General features: G+C 52.8%; 1 protein-coding gene and 1 long non-coding RNA gene across 2 annotated transcripts in view; one reads left to right on the forward strand and one right to left on the reverse strand.

The window, feature by feature from the left end:
- Positions 1–12: 12 nt before the first annotated feature.
- On the reverse strand, positions 13–1061 carry LOC122222869. Its single transcript, XR_006203923.1, has 3 exons — positions 829–1061; positions 200–584; positions 13–125 (listed from the first exon to the last, which is right to left on the reverse strand). It is a non-coding gene; the product is annotated as an uncharacterized LOC122222869 (long non-coding RNA).
- GALNT16 (polypeptide N-acetylgalactosaminyltransferase 16) overlaps positions 206–22036 on the forward strand; it is a 93372-nt gene continuing 71541 nt past the window's right edge. The window contains exons 1-2 of the mRNA XM_042943613.1: positions 206–291; positions 678–967. Of these exons, the coding sequence (XP_042799547.1) occupies positions 791–967 (177 nt within the window). The 5' untranslated portion in view covers positions 206–291; positions 678–790. The remainder of the gene's footprint in view (positions 292–677; positions 968–22036) is intronic.

Genomic DNA, 22036 nt, shown 5'->3' on the forward strand with positions numbered 1-22036 from the left:
TACCCCCATTCCTCTTTCGCTGGCTGTGAAGCAGAGTCGAGTCCCCTTCGCTCTCCTCGAATGTCAAGCGCACCAGCTTCCAATCCCTCCTCGGGGTCGGCCCTCGCGCGGCTCGGAATCCCAGGCTGCGGAGGATTCCCGTGCAAACTCCACTCTCCTCCCGCCCAGCCATCCCTTCCCAAGGCCTCGCCGAACACACCTTAAGCCCCGCGCCAGAGCGCAGTTCGGAGCGCAGCCCAGAACCGCAGCTTCGCGGCGCGGGCCCGGGCCGGGGTCGCGCATCTCCAGCCGGTGACTCAGGGCCGCTCGGGCGGGGGGTGGGTGGAGGTAGGCGGGACCGACCAAGGCCGCGCGGGGGCAGCCGCCGGGCGCTCGGGCGCTGAGCGGTGGGAGCGGAGTCTGTCTCTGGCCCGTCGCCATTCCACCGCGGGCGTCTGGCTCGCCGGGCCTCGCTCTTGCGCCGCTTCGCACCCGCCGCGCTCCCCTGCCGGTGCGCCGCGGCCGGGGCAGCCGGCGGGGACTGGAGCGCGGGGCGGGCTCTGCGCGCCAATGAATGGGCGCCCGGGGGACGCGCGCGCTCGGGGCTGAAGGGCATTAGGACCGTGAGGATCGCTCCGCGCTCCTGTCTCTCCCTATCACCCCCCACCCCCCACCTCTCTCCCTTTTCTGCTCTGCAGGACTGAGCAGCCAGGCGCGAGCGAAAACAAACAGCTGGGGCTGCGAGCGCCCTCACCCCGGCCCCGAGAGCAAGCCGGCCGGGCCCCCCACTCGGGGCGCCCGCCCGCCCACCATGAGGAAGATCCGCGCCAATGCCATCGCCATCCTGACCGTAGCCTGGATCCTGGGCACTTTCTACTACTTATGGCAGGACAACCGAGCCCACGCAGCATCCTCCGGCGGCCGGGGCGCTCAGAGGGCCGGAGGGAGGCCAGAGCAGCTCCGCGAGGACCGCACCATCCCGCTCATTGTGAGTACGCCCTGCGCGCCGGGCGACCGGCCGGGGAGCCGCGGCGCGCGTCCTTAGCCCCGCGCGGCTGCAGAGGGCGCGGGGCCGGGGGCGGCGTGCCCGCCGCGCCCTGCCGGCTTTGTATCTGTTGGAGCATTCCTGCCCGTTGTTATGGCAACCTCTGTCGGGCCAGCGGGGCCGGGGCGCACGGATGGAGGGAGGGTGACAGCGGGTGGGGGCTGGGAGAAAGTGCTGCAAGTTTGGTGGGCCCGGTGTGCGCGCGCGACTGGGAACGTGGCTCTCTCGGCACTGCGCCGCCGGAGCCGGGGGCCAGGGGTCGGGGGCTGTCCGCACCTCGCCCGCCCCAGAAAGGCGACTGGACCGTGCTCGCAGAGAGCCGGCAGCGGGAACCTCGTGTGGCTGAGCGCGTAGGTGGCCGTGCGCACCCCCTCTCCAGTCTCCTGGGGGCAAAGGACGTGGGGTGGGGGCGCTGGGTAAGGCAGGGTGTCTAGGGGCGCAGGGGGCTTTGCGCCCTCTTTTCAACAACGGATCAACTTGAAACTTGCTTCTTTGGCACGGAGGACTCCCCACTAACACCCGCGGCGTTCTCAGGGTCCGGGAAAGGTCTCTGTACGCGCCCCTCACCCCAACACGAGGGTCCATCACGATGCGTTTGCTGGCAGCGTGTGCTCTAGGGCTGGAAGAGCCCCTCTCTCTAGGTCAGCCCCGCGACATCAGAGCGAGCAGGGAAACAAAGGTGGCGGAGCGCGGCGGGGGCCTCCGCGGCGCTGCCGGGGCCCTAGGCGCTCGGGGGACTTAGGCTAAGGCGTGCGGAGCCCCCGCCGCCCTGCAGGGGGCGTGCCTGTCGCCGCCTCCGCCCGGGCCCCGGGTGACAGCTCGGTGTGGCAGGGGCACCTGTTGAGGCGGGAGGCTCTGGGACCCGCGGAGAGGCTCCGTCGGGCGGGCCGCGTTCTTCCGACCGGGCCGGTGGTGGGCGAGAGACTTGGACGACCCCCGGGACGAGCGGCTGGGCTGGGGCAGCTTGGCCAGAAGAGGAGCCGGGGGAGGGAGAGCAAAGTGCGGGGCTGAGGGTGGGTGGACTTTCTGATGAGAAATATCTGGGCCTGGGGAGGGAGGGGTGTGGAACTCCTCCGGGAGGTGCAGGTTCAGGAGGGCGAAGGCTTGCGTGGACTAGAATCTGGGATATTTGTGCAAAGGCAGCTGAGCCCCAGGAATATGGTGGAGGCGGGTGTTAGTGTGGAAGTGTTCTCATATTCCCATCCTGCCCCAGATGCCGTGTCTTGTTACCCACCCGGGAAGAAGTAAAAATCTCCTGCAAAGGAACCATATTCCCAGCGTTGCCTGAGGAGACCTTGGGGTTTATGGGTTTTCCAGCCCCCGCCCTCAATTCCCAGATCCCTGTCGGGTTGAACTCTCTGGGGGTGAGTCTGATTAGGTGGAGGGTTCCCTTCTAGGCTGAGGGTCCCTGTCACTGAGAACTGTTTCCGAAGGACTTGAGGATGTTTGGGCCGAAAGGCTGATGAGGATAAAGCCTCCAGTGTAAAGACCCCAGAGTGTTGGGATCTGGGCAGACTGACAGGCTGGAGTGGGAAGTGAACAAATCGTAGTGGCCCCAGACCTGCAGGGAGTTTGCACAGCACTGACCCACATAAGCTGCCCCGTTCTCACACCCGGGGAGGGCCAGCCCTGGTCTCAGGGTAGGTGGGCTTGGAGCACCAGGGGAGAAGCAGGCTGGCCGGATGTTCTGTCCTTCCCTATGGTGGTGTGTTGGGAGGAGGGTCTGAGCTGGAGGGGGAGGGTCTGACTTGGCAGGGGGAGGAGGAGGGAAGAAGGGAGAGGAGGGGGAACCGAAGGGAAGAACCTGCTGCTGGAATAGAGCCTGAGGCTGGGTCTTCTCACCTTTGTCTCCACTTCAGAATCCTGACCTTGCTCTTGGACCTCTCCCCACTCCTCCTTGCCTTCTGAGATCAGCCGGGAAGGCCGCTCAGACTGAGAGCCCTGGAATGGTGTGCCGGGCTCTGCTGGGGGCACATGGCACTTGTTTTGAGGGGTGGAAATTGGAGGTCATGGGGGGCTCCAGTGAATATCCCCGCTGGCCCTCTCCTTGTTCTCTTGGGGTTTGTTTTGCTGCAGATTAGGAAAGGGCAGTGAACTGGAAGCTAAGTTTCAAGTGTGAAGGGTTATCAGGTAGATCCCAGGGATCCAGGGAGTAGGGGTGCAAGAAGAGAGGGAGAATGGGGGTTTCCCGGGAGTGAGCCACAGACAGTTCTCTGGCCACCTACAGGCATGGCCAGCTACCTCTCTGCTCTTACATTTTAGCCCTGGGTGTCCGTTTCGTAGGCCTTGGTCCCCAGTCACACACCTCCCTGGACACAGCCTTGCATTTTCTTCCTACCTTCCAAGCTGTTTCACTCCAGGGGGGTTCTTAGTCATATATGCCATCATGCAGGGACTATGCTGGAAGCTTCTTACATCCCGGCATCGATGCACACAGCAAGATTTAAGTACTTGTTAGGCAAATCAAGCAGGATTTCTGCCCATCTCTGGGAGCAGCCAAGCCTCACACCCCCCCCCCCCCCCGCCAATATTTTGTCCCGAGCTCCAATCTGACTATACCTAAGGAGATGGGGGAATGCGTGTTCGTCTATGAACCCTATGTCCAGCCTGAAAGGGGCAGGTGCAGCTGAGGATTACTCTCCACCACCCCCCCCAAACACTGTGGTGAACCTCTCACAGGTCTTTCTGCCATTCCAAAACATGTCTCTGTGTACTTGGGCCAGGATGCTGCATGTGGATTTTCAAATTCTTAGCGGATGATGTGGCCAGCCCTGCCGACAGAGGCTGAGAAAATTCAGACAAACGTCATCATCACTCCCCTGGGGAACAGAGAGCAGAGCTGGGAAAGGGAGGGTCTGCATAACAGCCTGGGCCAGGGGGTAGTTCTGCCTTTACAACGCCTGGGCTATTCGAAGCCAGCCAAGTTGTTTCTGGACCTTGGAGGCGCTGTTTGGCATTGTGGGGTGTCGGCATGGCAACCGTATGGCCCGGATTTCTCCAGGAGGTCCTGATTTTTAATATTCTGTCCTGCTGTCAGCCCATGTGTCACAAATTGTGATGTGAAAAATTGGTAATGGAATGTGTAAAACTATAGGGAGATACCGACTCCATCCCTCAGTGGCTGCTTGCGATGTGGCTGGGTTTGTGATTTCTTCATGCTGTGTTTTATGGGCAAGGCAGTGGATTTGAGGAAATCCACTCGAATCTGCATTGATGCAGGCTGGCATTGGGCGGCAGCTGAAAAGCAGGCGGTGGAGCAGACACGGCTGGCCTTCAGTCTTCAGACCTCACGGTCAGGAAGAACGTTTGTGATTGACTTGGCACCTAGGTGTTCCATATGCCAGTTCTCCAAGAAGCCTGGGTAGGATGCTAAGGTGTTTCACGGAATGTCACTTTACAGACATACTTTTTAAAGGCTGTCCGTTATGAATATTTTCAGGGTAGGGGTACTCATTTGCGACATGTCCTGTTTGGAACCCTGGAAGTTTTAGGCAAGAGTTTTCTTAAACTGGAGTTTCTCATCCTACGCTTGGAATACTGCTGATGACCGTGGACAAAGTCCTTCTACCTCTGGACCTTGATTATTTTCTGTTAAATTGGGGTTAAATGATTCGTAAGGTTTGTTGATCCTTGGATAAGCTGATGAGAGCCTCATTTCTAGAAGCAGATGAATGGCTTTAAGGGAATTTTCCTGATGCGTGTTGTGAGGTTTCTTGCTTGTGGACGGACATGCCCCTGTCCGGAGGAGGTCCCGCGGTAACCCTGAGGCCTCGCAGGGATCCCTGCTTACCTAGCGGGAGGGGACACATATGATGGCCGTTCTGGTGCCGTTCTCTGAGAGCAGAGGCTTCAGTCAGATCTGGAGGAGTTTATATTTTATTTATAATGTGTGCATTTTGGAACTTTGGGAATACGGTTTGCCTAAATCACAGAAAAGGATTTTATATTTCATTCATCTAGGTGCCACACACAAGGAAGAGGTTGAGGAGGGAGATGCACAAATACCCACAATTCCCTTTGCCAAAATGTTCAGATTGGAAGGGCCTGGTTTCCTGCCCCGGGGGTCCCATCCTGGGTCATGTTGAGACCTGCTCATAGGACTTGGGGACAGCATAGAGGCACCAAGACTGGTAAGGGCCTGACAGCCCAAGGGTCACCTCCCTGGGAGGCCTGAGGTCCCAGGATTTGTAGTAGGGAGCTGCTCACTCTCCTCGTGGGCCCTATGTTTCTGTGTGGTATCAGTAGTGCCCCCACTGGCTGCTCCAGGCATCGGGCCTGGCTTCCTTCTCTGGTGGTTTATCAGCTCTGTGAGCAGACGAAGCCCTGAGGTCTGGAAATGCCATTTAAGTAGACATGGAGGGGCACTGATAGGCAAGGCAGGGCTGAATTGCCCAGGGAACTGTCTTGCAGTAATGGAGGAAACCGCCCTGGGGTCAGAGGTGAGCCTGTATCCGAGCAGTTCATTACAGTTAGAAGATTGAAGATTTATCCCCTGCCGGCTTCTGGAGGAGACCTGAAACCTTCCCTGTGACCGGAGGGCAAAGACACAAGGAGGCTAAGTAGACAGGAAACTGAGGGCTTCTGAAAGGAGCGGAGAGCAGATGATGTCAATGATGATCACACTTGGGCAGCGGTTCCGTTCACTGAATCAGACAATTTGGTACACTCGCAGATGGTGTGCGACTAGCTCTGGAAACAGTTTCCAGGGGCTTGATCTCTCTCCTCTAAACGGACACTTGTGGTCTTCGATCTGTACCCGACTGGCCTCTGTAATGCCCCTTACCTCCGTATGATATTTCTAGACGCTCCATTCATTGGACACTTTGACACTGTGTTAGATGTCTCCCAAACTTTAACTTTTCTGACTCCCCTCAACAACCTAATAAGTGGGTGCTGTTATCAGGTCCACTTAACATATGAGTAAACTGAGGCTTACTTACCGATGATCAGGCAACTATGAAGTGCCTTTAAAATTAGGTGTTTCTAGGGGCACCTGGGCGGCTCAGTTGGTTAATTAAGCATCTGACTTCGGCTCAGGTCATGATCTCATGGTTCGTGGGTTCGAGCCCTGTGTTGGGCCCTGTACTGACACTTCAGGGCCCGGAGCTTGCTTCAGATTCTGTGTCTTCCTCTCTCTCTCTCTCTCTCTCTCTCTCTCTGTGCCCTTCCCCTGCTCATGCTGTCTCTCTCTCTCTCAAAAATAAATAAAAAATGTTTAAAAATTAAAAAAAAAAAACCTAGGTGTTTCTAGGGGTGCCTGTGTGGCTCATTCAGTTAAGCTTCTGAGTCTTGATTTCGGCTCAGGTCATGATCTCACAGTTCGTGAGTTCAAGCCCCGCATCGGGCTCTGTGCTGACAGCGGGGAGCCTCCTTGGGATTCTCTCTCTCTCCCTCTCTCTCTGCCCCTCCCTCATGCTCTCTCAAAAATAAATAAATAAACATAAACCTAAAAAAAAAAAAAAAACCACCAAACCCTAGGTGTGTCTGCTTCTGAGGCTCATGCTGTATCTTCTTTCCCCTTAGGGCAAGATTCAAGTCTGATGCATCCATCAGTGTGTCTTCCCAGGAGCACCTAGGTCAGCACTATGCATTGTGTTTACTCCTTAAATATTTGTTGGAGGAAGAATGCAAAAACCATATAGAACAAAATGTTAGCGGTAGGCAAGTAGGAGTATGAGTAATCCCCCCATCTGTCTTTTGGCTTTTTCTACATTTTTTATAATAAACATCTATTAACATTATAATGACAAAGCCCATCAGGATAATTATTTTAAAAAGTATTCAGGGGCTGAATAAAATCACTGTGGACCCCTCAATGAAAGTAAACATCTTAAGCATGTCTCGCACTTCTGAATCTCCCATCAGTGCTTAGTGTTGAGCCAACAGAAAAGGCACGAGACACAAGCGTATCGAGGAATGGAACTGGGGCCAGTGGGTAGAAGTTGCAGGGGGAGAGAAGAAGGAAGACTTTGTCACTGAACCGCCATCATTGGAATAGTCCAAAGGCTGACCACACCCCTCTTCAACTGGTCAGCGCTTCCTTCCCGCGGCAGTTGTGAAGGGGTGAGAAAAGTCTTGTTGTCTAGCCTATCTCCTAAGATGTCAGGCAGTTCCGCAACCGTAACCGGGTTCGAAATAGGCTCCAATTAGTGCGCCACAAGAGACCTGGCGCCCTGGGAAGCAGGGCTGGCTGAGCACACGGAGGCCAAGGAGGAGGATGACTAAAGGACCCATAACTGCCGCTGTGTTGTCCCCTCCCTGTTCCTTTGAAGCCGCCAAGCCGGGAGGGAGAGGTTGGTCAGAGGCAAAGCTGTCAAGTAGGAAACGCTCCTCTGTAGTGTCTTTTCTGCTCCTCAGAAAGAGGCCCCCACCAAGGTTTCCTGCCTGCCTGAAGCCCAGGCCTGCCTGTGTCCCCCACACCCTGAATTTCAGCTACACCCTGTAACAGTATCTGCCTAGAGACAGTGAGGCCACCCCGGAGGACTTCTGTGAACATATCAGAACACGTAGGCATGGCAGGCTGGGGTATTTTGAAACAGAGGAGCAAATGGAAGAAACTTTTCGGTTATACTTCTTAGGCAGGATAAGGCTCAGGCCACCTTTGGGGAGACATTAGGGCAAGAGTGCCTCAGATGTAGCCTTTCTACTTTCCTGGACCCATCAGGAAGAGCTTCAAGTGTAGCTCAAGGGCACGGGTGCCTCTTTCCTGCCATTCCATGAAGCGAGGTGTGGCTCAGGGTACATCAGGCACAACATTGTCGCCGAGCTCAAAGGTGGGTGGCATCTCTTAACATGCTGAGTGTGAGACTTGCCATTATGGGCCTTAGCAGGGCCAGGACTGAGCAGGACAGAGTGGCCCAGGATGGAGACAGATGTTGGCTGCCAGGGATCAAGGTGTGAGGCGATGGGGAGAGGATGTAGAATGACAACCAAGCGACCCGCATCTAGCCCTGCTCCCGAGGGGCTGTGTTTTCTCAGGCGAGTCACTTGCGCTCTCCGAGCCTTAGTTCCTCATCTGTCGGATGAGGGTTGAACTATGGCATCTCCGAGGTGCCTCCCAACTGAAACCATCTTTGACTTTGTTGACCCACTTCTGCACCAGCGAGGTGGCCCCAAGCCAGGGCTCAAGGTCTGATGGTGCTTAGATGAAGGAGAGTAAGGCTGGGGGCTGAGGTGTACAAAAACCCAGACCACTTGTGTGCAAAAGAGTGTGAAACCTTTAACTTCTCACAACGAATAAACCAGACCTCCCCCCCCCCCCCCCCCCCCCCCCGTTCTCTTCTCTTAAAACACTGTCGGACGGAGCTACACGGCTCTCCTTCTGCTAAATCGGAAGTCTGAGGTATTTGTGAGCGTGTCTGGGGATGCTCACAGACACCTATGTAGGAGTGTCCAGTGGGTGGACTTCAGACATCTCAACAATCTGGGAAGATCAGAAGGAAGCCACAGAGAGCCCTGAGCAGAGAATTAATAGTCAAGCGCCCTTGGACGTGACTCCGAAGACGGACGTGGAATTGCCCTGAGGCCGCAGCCTGGAAATGATCATTGTTGGCGATAAAAATCAGTTTAAGGAGTTCGGGAGGTTGGCCTTCTCCCACAACCTTCCGCTTTTCCTGGGTTACAAATACAGCAGATTAGAAGCAGCAGGATGAGAGAATTGCTAGGAGTCTGCCACTGCACTGAGAGGTGACAGTTGGCAGCAAAGGACCAACCAGGAAGGGGCGTGGGAGATTGGAGCAACCCCCTCCCCCAACAAGCACACACTGGTCCTCAGTGCTGACGGCATCATTTGTTCCTTCGCTTGACAGTTATTTCCTGAGCGCTTACTATGTGCCCGGACTGTTCCAGGCCCCGGAGATCACAGAACAGGTTAAAAGCCCTGCTCTTGAGGACCATGCATCCTAGTGGGAGAGACAGACCACAAACAGATAAATACACAGTGCATTAGGTGGGGGCGAGTCCCATGAAAATCAAATAAAGCCACAAGAGGGGACAGAAAGATGAGAGAAGGGGGGCCAGGAAAGGCCTCTCCGATTAAATGGCGTTTGAGCTGCCTGTGAATGGAAAGGGTGAACCAGACAGGCATCTGGGGGAGACTGTTCCAGACAGCCAAGGCCCAGGGCACAATGTCCACAGGGCGTGTGCCCGGTGCGCTTGGCTGGGGCAGACTCAGCAAGGGTAAGAGTGACCCGAGGTGAAAGTCCAGATCGTTAGGCCTGTGGGCCGTGGTGAAGAGGGCTCAGAAACATGTCCCTGAGTCATCAGGAAGTGATAAATTACATTCAGTGTACGGGCTTGGTACGTCAGCGGACCGTCAGTCAGTTCAGAACGTTTTCCAGAAATATGATCAAATGTAATAGGAAGTGTTGATTCTTAAAGAGGTAAACCTAAGATACTCTTCGGCTGGAACGCTTCATTTCTTTATAATGTGAGATCAGTGAGGTACTTGTGTGTGTGTGTGTGTGTGTTTGTGTGTGTGTGTGTCTTATGTGAGGGGGAATGGAGGGTGCTGGTGCCTGAAGAGATTTAAAAGACAAAAGATAATGGGGCCCTTGTTGAAATACTGGAGGGAAGCAGAGTGGGGGAGGGCTCTGCCTCCAGAGAGAGAGTTCTGTGTGGGAAGGAGAATTCCTCTATACGGTGGTCCCTGATCAAGTCCCCCTTTGTTGTTGCTGGGTTCATCGCGTCCTCCTCAGGTGCATTTGGGACTCTGGAAAGGAAGTCTTCTGGCAATGCAGGAACTTGGAAGTCTTGTCCTTCTGTGCAAGCGGTTCCCTTTCCGCCCTCAGTCGGCAGGTTCCCCTTCTGTACAACAGAGCCCCGAAGGCAGAAGCATCCAGGCCCTTCCCCCCGGGCACGGAGGTGGGAGGTGGGCACCGGAGGCCTGGCAGGATGGAGGACCCTGCACAGCTTTTTTTCAGGCAGGCAGTGGATTGAAAGGGGCTGCCTTCAGGAGCAAGATGGCTGTGCCGGGGCCTGCCTGAGACCGTGCCCACTGCTGTTCAGGTGGCTCGCCCGTGCCCCGGTGACGGGGACCACATGGCTTCGTGTGTCCCCGGAAAGCTGCCGCTGCTTTCTCTTTGTGGTTCAGGTCACACGCGCTCAATTCCAGACCGCTGTCAGTCATGCCCTTTTAGATGCTGCTTTTCAGAGTTCACATTTTCATCCCTTTATCTTCTCACAGCAGCCCTGGCTTTTAGCTTCTTTCAACCAACTGTTGGGGAGTACTTCTGACATTTCAAGGCCTTTCATTTCACGGGGGTCTGGCCCCGGGAGGCCACAGCCAGAGGGGACCCGTGTTGCCAAGAATGCAGTCAGTTTGGGGGCGGGGGTGGGGGGGTAGCTTCTGGCGTCTCACAAGTCTGTGACCAGATTCTTGGCTTAGAAGCCAAATCTTTCCCCCTCCATGTGAAATTCCTCACTGGGGGGTGGGACTGGAAGAGGCTGAGGGGAGTGGGGGAGGTGGGGGGCATTATCCCAGGGCTTGAGGTAGAAGAACCCTGCCTGAGGCTCCGGAGACAGAACAGAGTGATCGGTTAGTGATGTCTGTGGTGGTGTGGGTGCCTTGGAGGAGTGAATTAATAGGAATGAGCCACAGCCCCCAGATAGTTCACCAACCCGAGGCGAGAGGGAGAAAGGGAATCAAGGGACAGAGAACACACACTGCATGGATCAGGGAAGGTGATGGAGGGCTTTTTGGAGGCATCAGCCAAAAGGCATTTGCCAGGTAGAGAGCAGAAGCTGCCCATGGTAATGTGTTATTATAGCCTTGGTGCCACCTTGTGGGGGCACGAAAATGGCAGGGGCCTTCTCCCAAAACATGGAGAGAAAATGTCTTGCCCCTGGGTGCTCCCCAATGTTGCCAACCCTTGTTTTTTTGTTTTTTGGTTTTTTTGGGGGGTTTGTCTGCATAGCAGAGTATGAAGCATCACTCACTCAGCCCTTCCAGTCCAGCAGGGTCCCTGAACCATGCCTGGGTGGGCTGGCCCGAGAACTGCAAAGCACGGAGCCCAGGTGAGCTGAAGGCTGACTTGACCAAGTCAGGGGGCAAACCACGCAGAGAGGGTTAGAAAGGGCCTGGGCCTGGTCAGAGAGAGAAACCGGTTGTGAGGTGACAGTTCTGAAGAGCCGGGCCAACAGGTACCCTGAGCGTCATCACAGGGGCTCTGGTGGAGGATGGCACCGGCCCACGGCCCAGGGAGAGCCCTGCAAGGTCCAGACGGGCAGTGACCGATACGTGGCCACCAGCCACACGTGCCACGAGCGCTTGAAGTGTGGCCAGTGCAACAGGAGGAGCTGGGCTTTTTGTTTAGTTTCAATTTAACTGATTGAAATTTAAAAGCAGACACTCATTGCAACTCTTGCTAAACTGTTGGGAGTGTTTAAAAGAACACTCTGTGTGTGGAATCTGCGTTTTCAGCTGTAAGCTTTATGAAGTCTCAATACAAATCAGGTATTTCTGGTGAAAATTTCGTGTCTAAATTGAAGCGTGCTGTAAATGTAAAATGCACACTGCGTTTCAAAGACTTAGTACAAGAGAAAAACGATGAAAATATCTCACAAATATTTGAAAATATTGACTGTGTTTTGAAATGGTAATACTTGGACGTATTGGGCTAAATAAAATACATTACTGAAATTAATTTTGCCTGTTTCTTTTTACTTTTTGAATGTGGCTACTAGAAATTTGGAAATTCCTTATGTGGCTTGCATTCCATTTCTTTGGGCTGTGCTGGTCCTTATGTGTGTTCGTGACCCCTCTCCAAAGGGCTACAAGGTTGTAGGCAGAAGGTTTTATATAAAGTAAAGAATATGGCTACATTCCCAGTTTACCTTGACTTTGGGGTAAGTCCTCTCCAGTCCAGCTGCTGCTGAGGCGTTGGTTCCTAACACACCATCGTCTACGGGCATGGGACACCTCCCAGCGTGGGCCTTTGTCCTCACACCATCATTAAAACCAAGGTCAATATTTTCTTGCAGCCTCTTCTCTTTTCAAAATCCCTTCTAAGCTCTCGCTGTGATGAAAATGGGTTTTGGGGTAGGAGGGGTAGGAGGGGCAGGAGCTGTAGATGCAGGGAGCCTTTTACTCCCTTGGAAAGTAGAGGGATTAGTTCCGGTCTGTTGCTTTTGGTGTTTCGTCTTTATCCTGTTAGAGCCAGAATGATAAATAGGTCTCAGCTCTACTGGCAGCCCAGAACCTGTGGAAGTGGCAGCCTGCAGCACTGTGGTGAGAAGGATTCCCAAGCTGTGTGCAGACTGAGCGGGAAAGAGGTGATCGATTAGCCACGTCTGTAAAGGGCACGGGCTGGGACTGTAGAACACGGGCTTTGTATAGAGTGATCCTGCCCTGATGAAGTTGTCTTCTTTGAGAATTCCACCCCCCCCCTCCCCCCCCACTTTCAAGACCTGATATGTTTTAACAAGTTGGCCACTTTGAAGAAGCAGGGAGGAGGCTTGCACTGTGTCAGGAGATGTACGGAGGGGAAGCTGGTCATCTCGGTGGAGCAGAAGCCTAACCAAGGGGATGGGACAAGAGCTTTAAACCACTGTGCAAACGTTCAGTGGCACTTTTTCACTTACTCGGTAGAGCTGGGTTGGCTCTGGTCTGGGACCAGTCTACTGGCAGCAAAGAGACAGGGCTGTAAACCCAAGGAGCAGGGTAGAAACCTGGAGGGTCTGAGGGAAGAGAAGAGGGTTGGCTCTTTTCCTTTTCCTCTCCATCTTCCCTCCCTTCACAGTGGGCTCTGTGAACTTTGGAACCTTTCCTGCTTCTTGGTGCCACATTCCTGGTTGTGGCTTTGCTCAGGACGCAGCTGGAGAGAGGCCAGGGGCATAGCCACTGGAGCCAGAGTGTCAGCGTTCATGTTCCAGCTCTGCCCCTTACTAGCAAGTTATTGAAACATGCCGTGCCTCAGTTTTCTCATATGTAAAATGGAGCCATTCATATGACTGCTTGCTCTGAAGGTTAAATGAGTTAATCCCCATAAAGTGTGTAGAATCATGCCTTGCACATAGTACGTGCTATACGAGTGTTAGTACACGAGTTAGTAATGACACTGTAAGTTCTCATCATTTGTTCATTTGTATGTTACTAATTAATGCTGCATATCAAATCACCCTAAGACCTATTGGCCGAAAACAACAATAATCGTTTGTTCTCTCCCGTTGTTTCTGTGGGTCAGGTATTTGGAAGTGGCCTGGCTCGGGGTTTCTCGGTGAGGTTGTAACCAGATGTCAGCCACTGTCATCCAGGGGAGCGAGGGTGGCTCTCTCCCGTGGCTGGCCGGCTGGTGCTGGCCGTAGGCAGGAGGCCTTGGTTCTTCTCCGTATGGGGGTCTCCCCATGTCTGCTTGAGTGTTTTCACGGTATGGTGGCTGGCTCCCCCTGTGGCAAGCAATCCAGGAGACCAAGGTGGATATGGCAGAGACTTCCTGACCTCACCTGGGAAGTCACACAAGCAAAGAAGTGATGTGGTCTGACTTACATTTTGAGAGACCGCTGTGGCTGCTGGTTTGAGAAGAGACAGGAGGTCTGAACGGGAGGCTTCGGCAAGGGCGGAAGCACTTTTGACCGCCTGGCGTGTGCCAGAAACCTGCCAGTTGGGTTTCATATACTTTTCCCTTCATCCGTCACAGCAGGCTGGTGGCCCGAGTGTTACAACCCCCCTTTTACAGGTAGGGAACCTGACTCAGAGAGGGCAGGTTATCTGCCAACAGAGCCAGGATTCACCCAGGGTTGCCTGGCACCAAAGCCTGGGGAGACGCACAACCTCTCAGGACGCCCACCTCACGATGGGACGGCTTACGAGGGAAAACAGACTTTGTGAGGGATCTTAATTCCCGTATTTCTCGAAGTCAGGATGGGGAACCCGAGAAAGCCAAGAAACATTCACAGGTCAGACAAGGGAGAGGAGCAGGGCCCTCTCAGCACCTGCCAGCGCTGGGGGGAAGATCAAAGGGCTGGGGCAAGGTTTGGAGGGTTGGCTGGACCAAAAGGTATGGGCTGGGGAGATTCCCTGCACTTGGCTCAGGATCTCCAAATTAACGGAACTTCTGAGGTCAAGGGAAGCCTTCGTGTTACCTGCGCCCTAGAGAGTTCCATGCGGAGGGATCAGGCCCACCCACCTGGAATGGAGTACCTGGGAGTAGTAAAATAAATGAACTAGATCAATGTGTATCTGCACAAATGGTGTTTAAAACCATGATGTTAGAGGGGGATTGCAGACGATTCTGTAGGATGCAGTTGTGCAAATTCGAAGAATATAGTTGTGCCTATTGTTCCTGGATGTATGTGTGTATGTGTGCGTGTGTATCTCAAAGTGTAACAACCGACCAAAGAGGATACACAGCACACTTAGAGCAGTTGAGTGTTCCTGGAGAGAGACGGAGGAGGGGACCAACAGGGAGTTTGACTTTATTGGCAACATTTTATTTCGGTTGTTTTTTGAAAAGAGAGGCTTGCAGCCAATCTGACAAAATGTTAACAAGTTGTTAATTCTGGTAGCAGGGCAGGTGATTCCTAGTCTTTGTACTTTCTGGAATTGAAAAAAAAAAACACCAAACAAACCTTGAATCTAAAAACATTTTAAAAGGAAAGGAAAGAAACAGCTGGTCCCCCAAAGTCGATGAGTCTCAGCTGCATGAAGAAGGAGAAGAGGGCTGCCTGGGTGGCTCAGCCCTCCCACACGTGCTCTCTCTCTCTCTCTCTCTCTCTCAAAATAAATAAATAAACATTTATTTATTTATTTAATTTTTTTAAATGTTTATTTATTTTTGAGACAGAGAGAGACAGAGCATGAACAGGGGAGGGTCAGAGAGAGAGGGAGACACAGAATCTGAAGCAAGCTCCAGGCTCTGAGCTGTCAGCACAGAGCCCGACGCGGGGCTCGAACTCACGGACCATGAGATCATGACCTGAGCCGAAGTCAGACGCTTAACCGACTGAGCCACCCAGGCACCCCAATAAACATTTTTTTAAAAAGATGGAGGAGGGTAGTGGAAGACTGAAGGCAAGATTTCTGCCCCTCTCCAGGCCCCCAGAAAGCCTGTCACCCATGCAGTGCTGTTTTCACTTGCCTGGAGGACAGCAAAGTGATTCTCAATCCTCTGTGCTCAGGCGTGTCTTCTGTACCTGAAGATCAGCCGAGGAGGGGCTGGCAGTGAAGGCGGCGGTGGTGGAGACAGCACGTTCTCCAACAAAGCCCGAGTGTTGAGGGTGCAAGGGCCGGAGGAAAAGAAGGGTCAGGTGCCAGGAGCCCAGGCCAGGAGGACTGAGAGCCAGAGCCTGGAAGTTCCATCTGTGAAAGGACATGACTAGTAAAATGGGTGTTTCTCACCCTCTGTCAGGGCTGAAGGGATTGGAAAAGTCTTTTGATAGAAAGGTATGAGACCAAAGGTATGAGGTTTTTCTTCATTATTCTTTTTTTTCCCTTTAGACATAGTACGTGGTTAATATACAAAAGACAGGAAATTGAAAAGGAGATGAAAATCACCCCAAATCGTACCATTATTAACATCTTGGTGAATAATCAATTCAGATCTTTTTTGGTGGATTTTTGAAAATAAAATCATGCATTTTATGCTGTTTTGTAACTGGTTCTTTTTTTTTTTTTAATGTTTATTTATTTTTGAGAGAGACAGAGACAGAATGTGAGTGGGTTAGGGGCAGAGAGAGAGAGGGAGACACAGAATCCGAAGCAGGCTCCAGGCTCTGAGCTGTCGGCACAGAGCCCGACTTGGGGCTCGAACTCATGAGCTGTGACATCATGACCTGAGCCGAAGTCGGACGCCCCACCGACTGAGCCACCCAGGCGCCCTGTAACTGGTTCTTTTAACACTGTATCATGAACACCTTTCTATGTCATCGTCTTCCAAATATTTTTTAATGGCTGCCTAGATTTTCGATGGGTGAATATTCCATAGATTATATATACCATCACAGTTCATGGACTCTGAAGATTAGATTGCATAGGATAATATGAAATCGGGTTGTTTTTGGGTCAAAAATGGTCACTATTGGAAGTTTCATAGTGTTCAACTAAATATGTTTTCCAGTTTTTCTTTTCTTTTCTTTTTTTTTAACGTTTATTTATTTTTGAGACAGAGAGAGACACAGCATGAACGGGGGAGGGGCAGAGAGAGAGGGAGACACAGAATCAGAAGCAGGCTCCAGGCTCTGAGCCATCAGCCCAGAGCCTGACGCGGGGCTCAAACTCATGAACCGCGAGATCGTGACCTGAGCTGAAGTCGGATGCTCAACCAACTGAGCCACCCAGGCGCCCCCAGTTTTTCATTTTCATAAACAACACAACAATGAACCCTTTGTAGGTGCATCTTTACACATAGTCTTAATTACTTAGATAAATCCTGGCAATGGAATTGTTGAACACAGTATCAAAAATTCCAATAAAGACAGAATCGGATAGGGCTGGGATTAGGGAGAGGTGAGTGGAATGAATGGTGTAAGTCAGGGCCAGATCTGTCTGTATCTCAGATGTTAGTTTCTGTTCATTCTGGATACTTTGCATTAATTTTGATTTTTCAGAATATGTCTTTAAAATATCTATTTTGGGGCACCTGACTGGCTCAGTCAGTACAGCCTGCAACTCTCGATCTTGGGATTGTGAGTTCATGCCCCACATTGGGTGTAGACATTACTTTAAAAAAAAAAAATCTGTCTCGATTCCTGAGTTTGTTTGGTGCCCCCTTACATTTTGCACCCAACATGAGTGCCTCAGTCGTTCCCCCTGCTCCTGGCCCAGGATAGCACTAGTGTTTCCCTCAAGGAATTGTCATGGTGAGTGAGGCCTGTGAACCACTCAGAACGGCGTCCAGAATAAGTGTGCTCAATAAGTATTATGTTTATCTCCTCTCAGAAAACATTTGTCGTCCAGCACGTGACAGGTGCTAAGCTAACAGCTGGGATGCCAGGGTGAGTAAGACCCGGTCCCTGTGCTCGAGCTGCTTGGGCGTGTCAGGGAGCCCGCCAGCGTTGGGGAAGGTGGAGGGTGCCGTCGCAGGGCACGTCCTTCCTGGGTACAGTGAAGTCTTTGCCTTGTGCACTGGAGGGATGATAATGTGGCCTGAAGTCGTTAATACGAGCACATGCTGGTGGCACAGGAAGCAAAAGGGACATCAGGCAGGAGGTGTGGCCTGAGCCAAGATGCAGTGTGGGAGGCCCAGCTCCAAGTCATTCTGTTAGTATGGGAGGAGGACTGGGCCAAGAACGGGTGGCAGCTGGGGATCCTGCTGGGCCAAGAACGGGTGGCAACGGGGAAGACACGGGGATCCTGCCCTGAGCCCCATGTCCGCTTGTTCCCAAGCCACGCTGACTGCAGGAAGGCCAGCCTGCGACGGTCCGTTCACACTTCCAGGGGTGCTACCTTCCTGTGTAACGTCAATCGTGACATTGATGCCTAATGTTGATTTCTTCTTGTTGTCTTATTTTTAATCATGGCAAAATATACATAACACGAATTTTACCGCATTAACTATTTTTTTACTAATGCTTTTTTTTTAAAAGTTTATGTATTTTGAGAGGGTGTGAGAGTGCACGAGCATTGGGAGGGGCAGAAAGAGAGGGAGAGAGAGAATCCCAAGCAGGCTCTGCACTGTCAACTCAGAGCCTGACACGGGGCTCGATCCCACGAACCCTGAGATCATGACCTGAGCCGAAATCAAGAGTGGGATGCTCAACCAACTGAGCTACCGAGGCACCCCTTTATTAACTATTTTAATGGTACACAGTGCCATTAAGTAGCATTAACCCTCACACTGTTGTGCAGCTTACCCCCACCATCCATCTCCAGAACTTTTTCGTCCCCGCCATTCTACTTCCTGTCTCTCTGAATGTATCTATTCTAGGTGCCTCACAGAAGTGGGATCATACAGTACTTGTCTTTTTGTGACTGGCTTGCTTCGCTTAGCCTGATGGCCTCAAGGTTCATCCGTGTGGTAGCAGGTGTCAGAATTCCCTCCCCTTTTGAGGCTAGATAATAGTCCATTGTATGCCTAGACCACATTGTGTTTATCAGTTCATTCATGGACGGACGCTTGGGTTGCTTCCAACATTTAGCTATTGTGAACAATGCAGCTATGAACACGGGTGTACAAATATCTGTTTGAGACCCTGCTTTCAATTCTTTTGGGTATATTCCCTGAAATAGAATTGCTGGGCCATAGGGTCATTCCATTTTTAATATTTTGAGGAACGACCATACTGTTTTCCTAGTCTTATTATTTTTTTTAATTTATTTTTTATTTTTTTTAAATGTTTATTTACTTATTTTTGAGAGAGCGTGAGTGGGGGAGGGGCAGAGAGACAGAGAGACACAGAATCCCAAACAGGCTCCGGGCTCCAAGCTGTCAGCACGGAGCCCGCTATGGGGCTGGAACCCGTGACCCGTGAGGTCATGACCTGAGCCCAAGTCGGAGGCTTAACCGAGGCACCTGGCCCAGTGCCTGCCCCTAGTGAACCCTGGTTGCCTGGATGAGGCTCCTGGAGGTTGAGTAACTTGCCCAACATCCCACAGCTGGAGGGGAGGTGAGGGGAGGTAGAACACATTCGAACCCAGGCGCCGATCCCAGGGGCCAAAGACTTTATCTCTGGGCTGTACAGGCTCTCCGAGATGGCCTGGCTCCCATCAGTCCTGGGAGAAGCCTCACCATCCCTACCCTTCCCTTCCCTCCTCTTGGGGTAGAAGCTGAGGATACAGCCTTCGGGAGCCCCACCCCACCCCCCAGCTTCACAACAATCGGTTGCGAAAGTTGCAAGTGACAGTCATGACTCTTAAGAAAAGAAAGGGGCAGACAGATCCAATTTCGGTCACCCAAGTTCAGGAGGAAATACCAGCTTGGGCAGCTCATGACAAATAAAAAACTGGGAGTGTTAGGGGCGCCTGGGTGGCTCCATCAGTTAAGCGTCCAACTCTTGATCTCAGCTCGCTCAGGTCATGATCTTATGACAGTGCAGAGCCTGCTTTGGATTCTCTCTCTCCGTGTCCCTCTGCCCCTCCCCTGTGCATCTCTCTCTCTGTCTCTCAAAAAATAAAAAAATCAAAAGTAAATAAATAGACATTAAAAAAAAACAAAACTGGGAGTGTTCGCCACAGGCCGACCCTACTCCCTGAGTGCAGGGACAGCTGCTGCTATGTCTCAGCCCAGCTGCGCTCTAGATTGCTTTTCTTTAGCTGTTCCTTGCACGCCAGGGGACAGGGTCATCATTTGTACCTGACCTCTGCAGTGTCTGCTCCACGGTGAGCACTCAGGGACTCTGTGATGATTGAGCCTACAGGGCCTGGAAGACCTTGGATTTAACTCTGTGAGCCACGGACTGTTGACATCTCCATTTGACAGATGAAGAAACTGAGGCTCTGAGAGTGAGTGACTTATTGATGTTTTCAGCCAAACAGTCACAGTGCTGGGATAAGAAGCAGGCGCTGGGCTCATCTAAGGAGAGGGAAATCCAGAAATCCGTTTCAGGTACAGACCTGGTCAGGTTTTTGAGGCTGCCCTGAGGGCACCTGCTTGGCTCCCTGGAGTGGGCGGGAGGAGAAGTATGAGAGGAAACGGGGCAGTTCCAAAGCCAGTGGACCCCAGCGCCCGGCTTGTCTGCCCTCCCAGTTTTTCAACCTTTTGTGAGCTCTGGCGGTGGAAATCCCTCTCCTTTGTTGCCAGCCAACGGGGCTGTGTGGTCATGACACCAACCCAGCCCTCCATCCCCCTGGGCTGCACGTGCTCATGGGACTCGGCAGAGACGTGGCTTGCTTAGGAACACTGACATCGCTGTCTCTTCTCCCAGGACACTGGCCTGTGGCGTTTGCGACACCTGGTGTTTTTCATGCCTGAGGACCGACATAGTCTCCCTTCACTCCAGATACAGTCCTCTGCCCAGGCGTGGGGGTCCTGGGTAGGAGCTGAGCCTGTCCAAACCCCACACCACTACGATGGTCATTGGAAAAACGATATTCATTCTGAAATTACTTCCCGCCGGTGACTGCTCGCATACAACGAGCACTTCAAAGACCAAGTATTTGGACTATACCTTTTCATAAGTTAGGTGTTGGGGTTTGCCCCAAAGGACCTCTGAGAGGTGTCAGAATTGACAAAGATGATGTCTGCCCTAGCCGATTTGTTTTTTCTTCACATGTGGACAGCTCAAGCTGCAGGGTGAGGTTTTATACCCTCTAGAGGGCCTTGGAACCCCCGACCGCCCTTGTCCTCTAGAGATGAATTCTACGAGGTTCCCTTGCACCCTGCCTGCTGTGCATCGGAGCACACAATCGGGCCAGGTTTGACACCCCCACTTTACTGGTCTCTTTGGTTCCCTCTGTTTGCTGTGCCCCAGCCACACTGCCCTCCTGTCTTTCCGTGGGCGCATCAAGCTGTCCTGCCCCAGGCCCGCAGGCTGTCCCTCTGTCCGGGGCCCCCCCGCTCCCAAGCTGACCATGGCCGGCTCCTCTCTCCAGCCCTCTCCAGCCCTTTACCTTGTGTCATTGCCTTCCACACAGTTGCCAGTCCTGGAGATGACCTTGCTCTTTGCTGTTCTCCATCTCACCTCCTCCCCTGGCCCGTGCAGCCCATGAGAGGAGGGACGATGTGGGGTGCACCTCCCTACACTAGATGGCTGTCAGTATGTATAGTTACCACGGGACAAGTGACCCGACCTCTCGAGCCTCTGTGTCTTCGTCTGTGCAGTGGGCATCACTAGTCCTGAAAGCCACATTAAAAGAGCCCTACCATACACATGGCTTGTGGCACAGAGTAGTCACATCACCAATGACGGATCACTAATGTCATTCCTCCGGGGCTCCTGGAGAGCCAAGAACATGTCTACCTTGTTGTGCCGGTGACTGGCACCTAACAGATAGGCAGCAAATGTTGACGGACTTGGAGGGAGGCTGACCATTTTGGGGATGGCTGCTGTTTCTTTGCTCACGACATGGCCCTTGTGGGCTGCACCACACGTGTCTGGGTTGCCAGGACGTCAGCGAGTTTGCTAGGTTCACACTTGGCCTCAGGCAGGTGAGGAACTCGGCGTAATATGCCAGGAAGCTTTTCCAGGGGAGGAAAGATAGGGTGATGGGAATCACAGGAGCTAAGACCACGGACTCTGCCAGGGTTCAAATCTAGCTCCACTGCTTACAAGCTGTGTGATCTTGGGCAAGTTACTTAACCTGTCTGAGCCTCAGTACCTGCCTCACAGGGTGGTTATGAGGATTTGATTACTCACTGTGAGTGTTCTCTTAGAATGCCACCTTACTTTTGTTATTATTATCCCTTTGCTTTCTCGGCTTCCCCATGTCATGTCTTCATTCATTTAAGATATATTCATTAAGCACCTACTATGTGTCACCAATTGTGCAGGGTGCCAAGGAATCAAAGGTGAACAAGACATCCTGGCCTGTGTCCTCCAGGTGTGGGAATGGGTGATCACAGGGGCCTGGATAAATGCCAGAGAAGGACATACCTAAGAAGGATTCAGCTCAGCCGTGTTGCCGCTCCTGCTTTGGAAAAATGGGTTCCTGCCTTGGGGTGCTCACTCTTGCCCTGCTGAACAATCTCTGTGGCCTTTTCCTGGGACTAGAATCATCCTGACTTCTCAGAGCTGGCAGGGGCCCTGGAGACCCCGCACCTCTTTCTTATCTTCCACCCCAAACACCTGCTGTGGTTCCTCCAGGAAGGGGTGCCTGCTGTTCAGCCACAGGGAACAGGGGGCAGAGTGGCCTCTTTGATGCTAGCAGTGTTGCTGTCCTGTCACCATCCAGCGTCAAGGGGTCCCCGGGCCTGTAACCATCAGCACGGACAGATAAACACAGGTGTCTTGGGGTTGGGGTGGAGTGGCAGTGCTGTTCTGGCAGGCACAGTGACACACGATGGGCATAACCGAGGGAGGCCCAGCCCTGGGTCGGCTCCTAGGCGGTGGGGAGCTCTGCTTTCACAGCTTACAGCGAACTTGGGCAAATTATGTGTTCGTCCTGTATCTGTTTCCTCAACCACAAAATGGGGACAGTGA

Source organism: Panthera leo, chromosome B3 (genome assembly GCF_018350215.1).
Source record: "Panthera leo isolate Ple1 chromosome B3, P.leo_Ple1_pat1.1, whole genome shotgun sequence".
NCBI lineage: Eukaryota > Metazoa > Chordata > Mammalia > Carnivora > Felidae > Panthera > Panthera leo.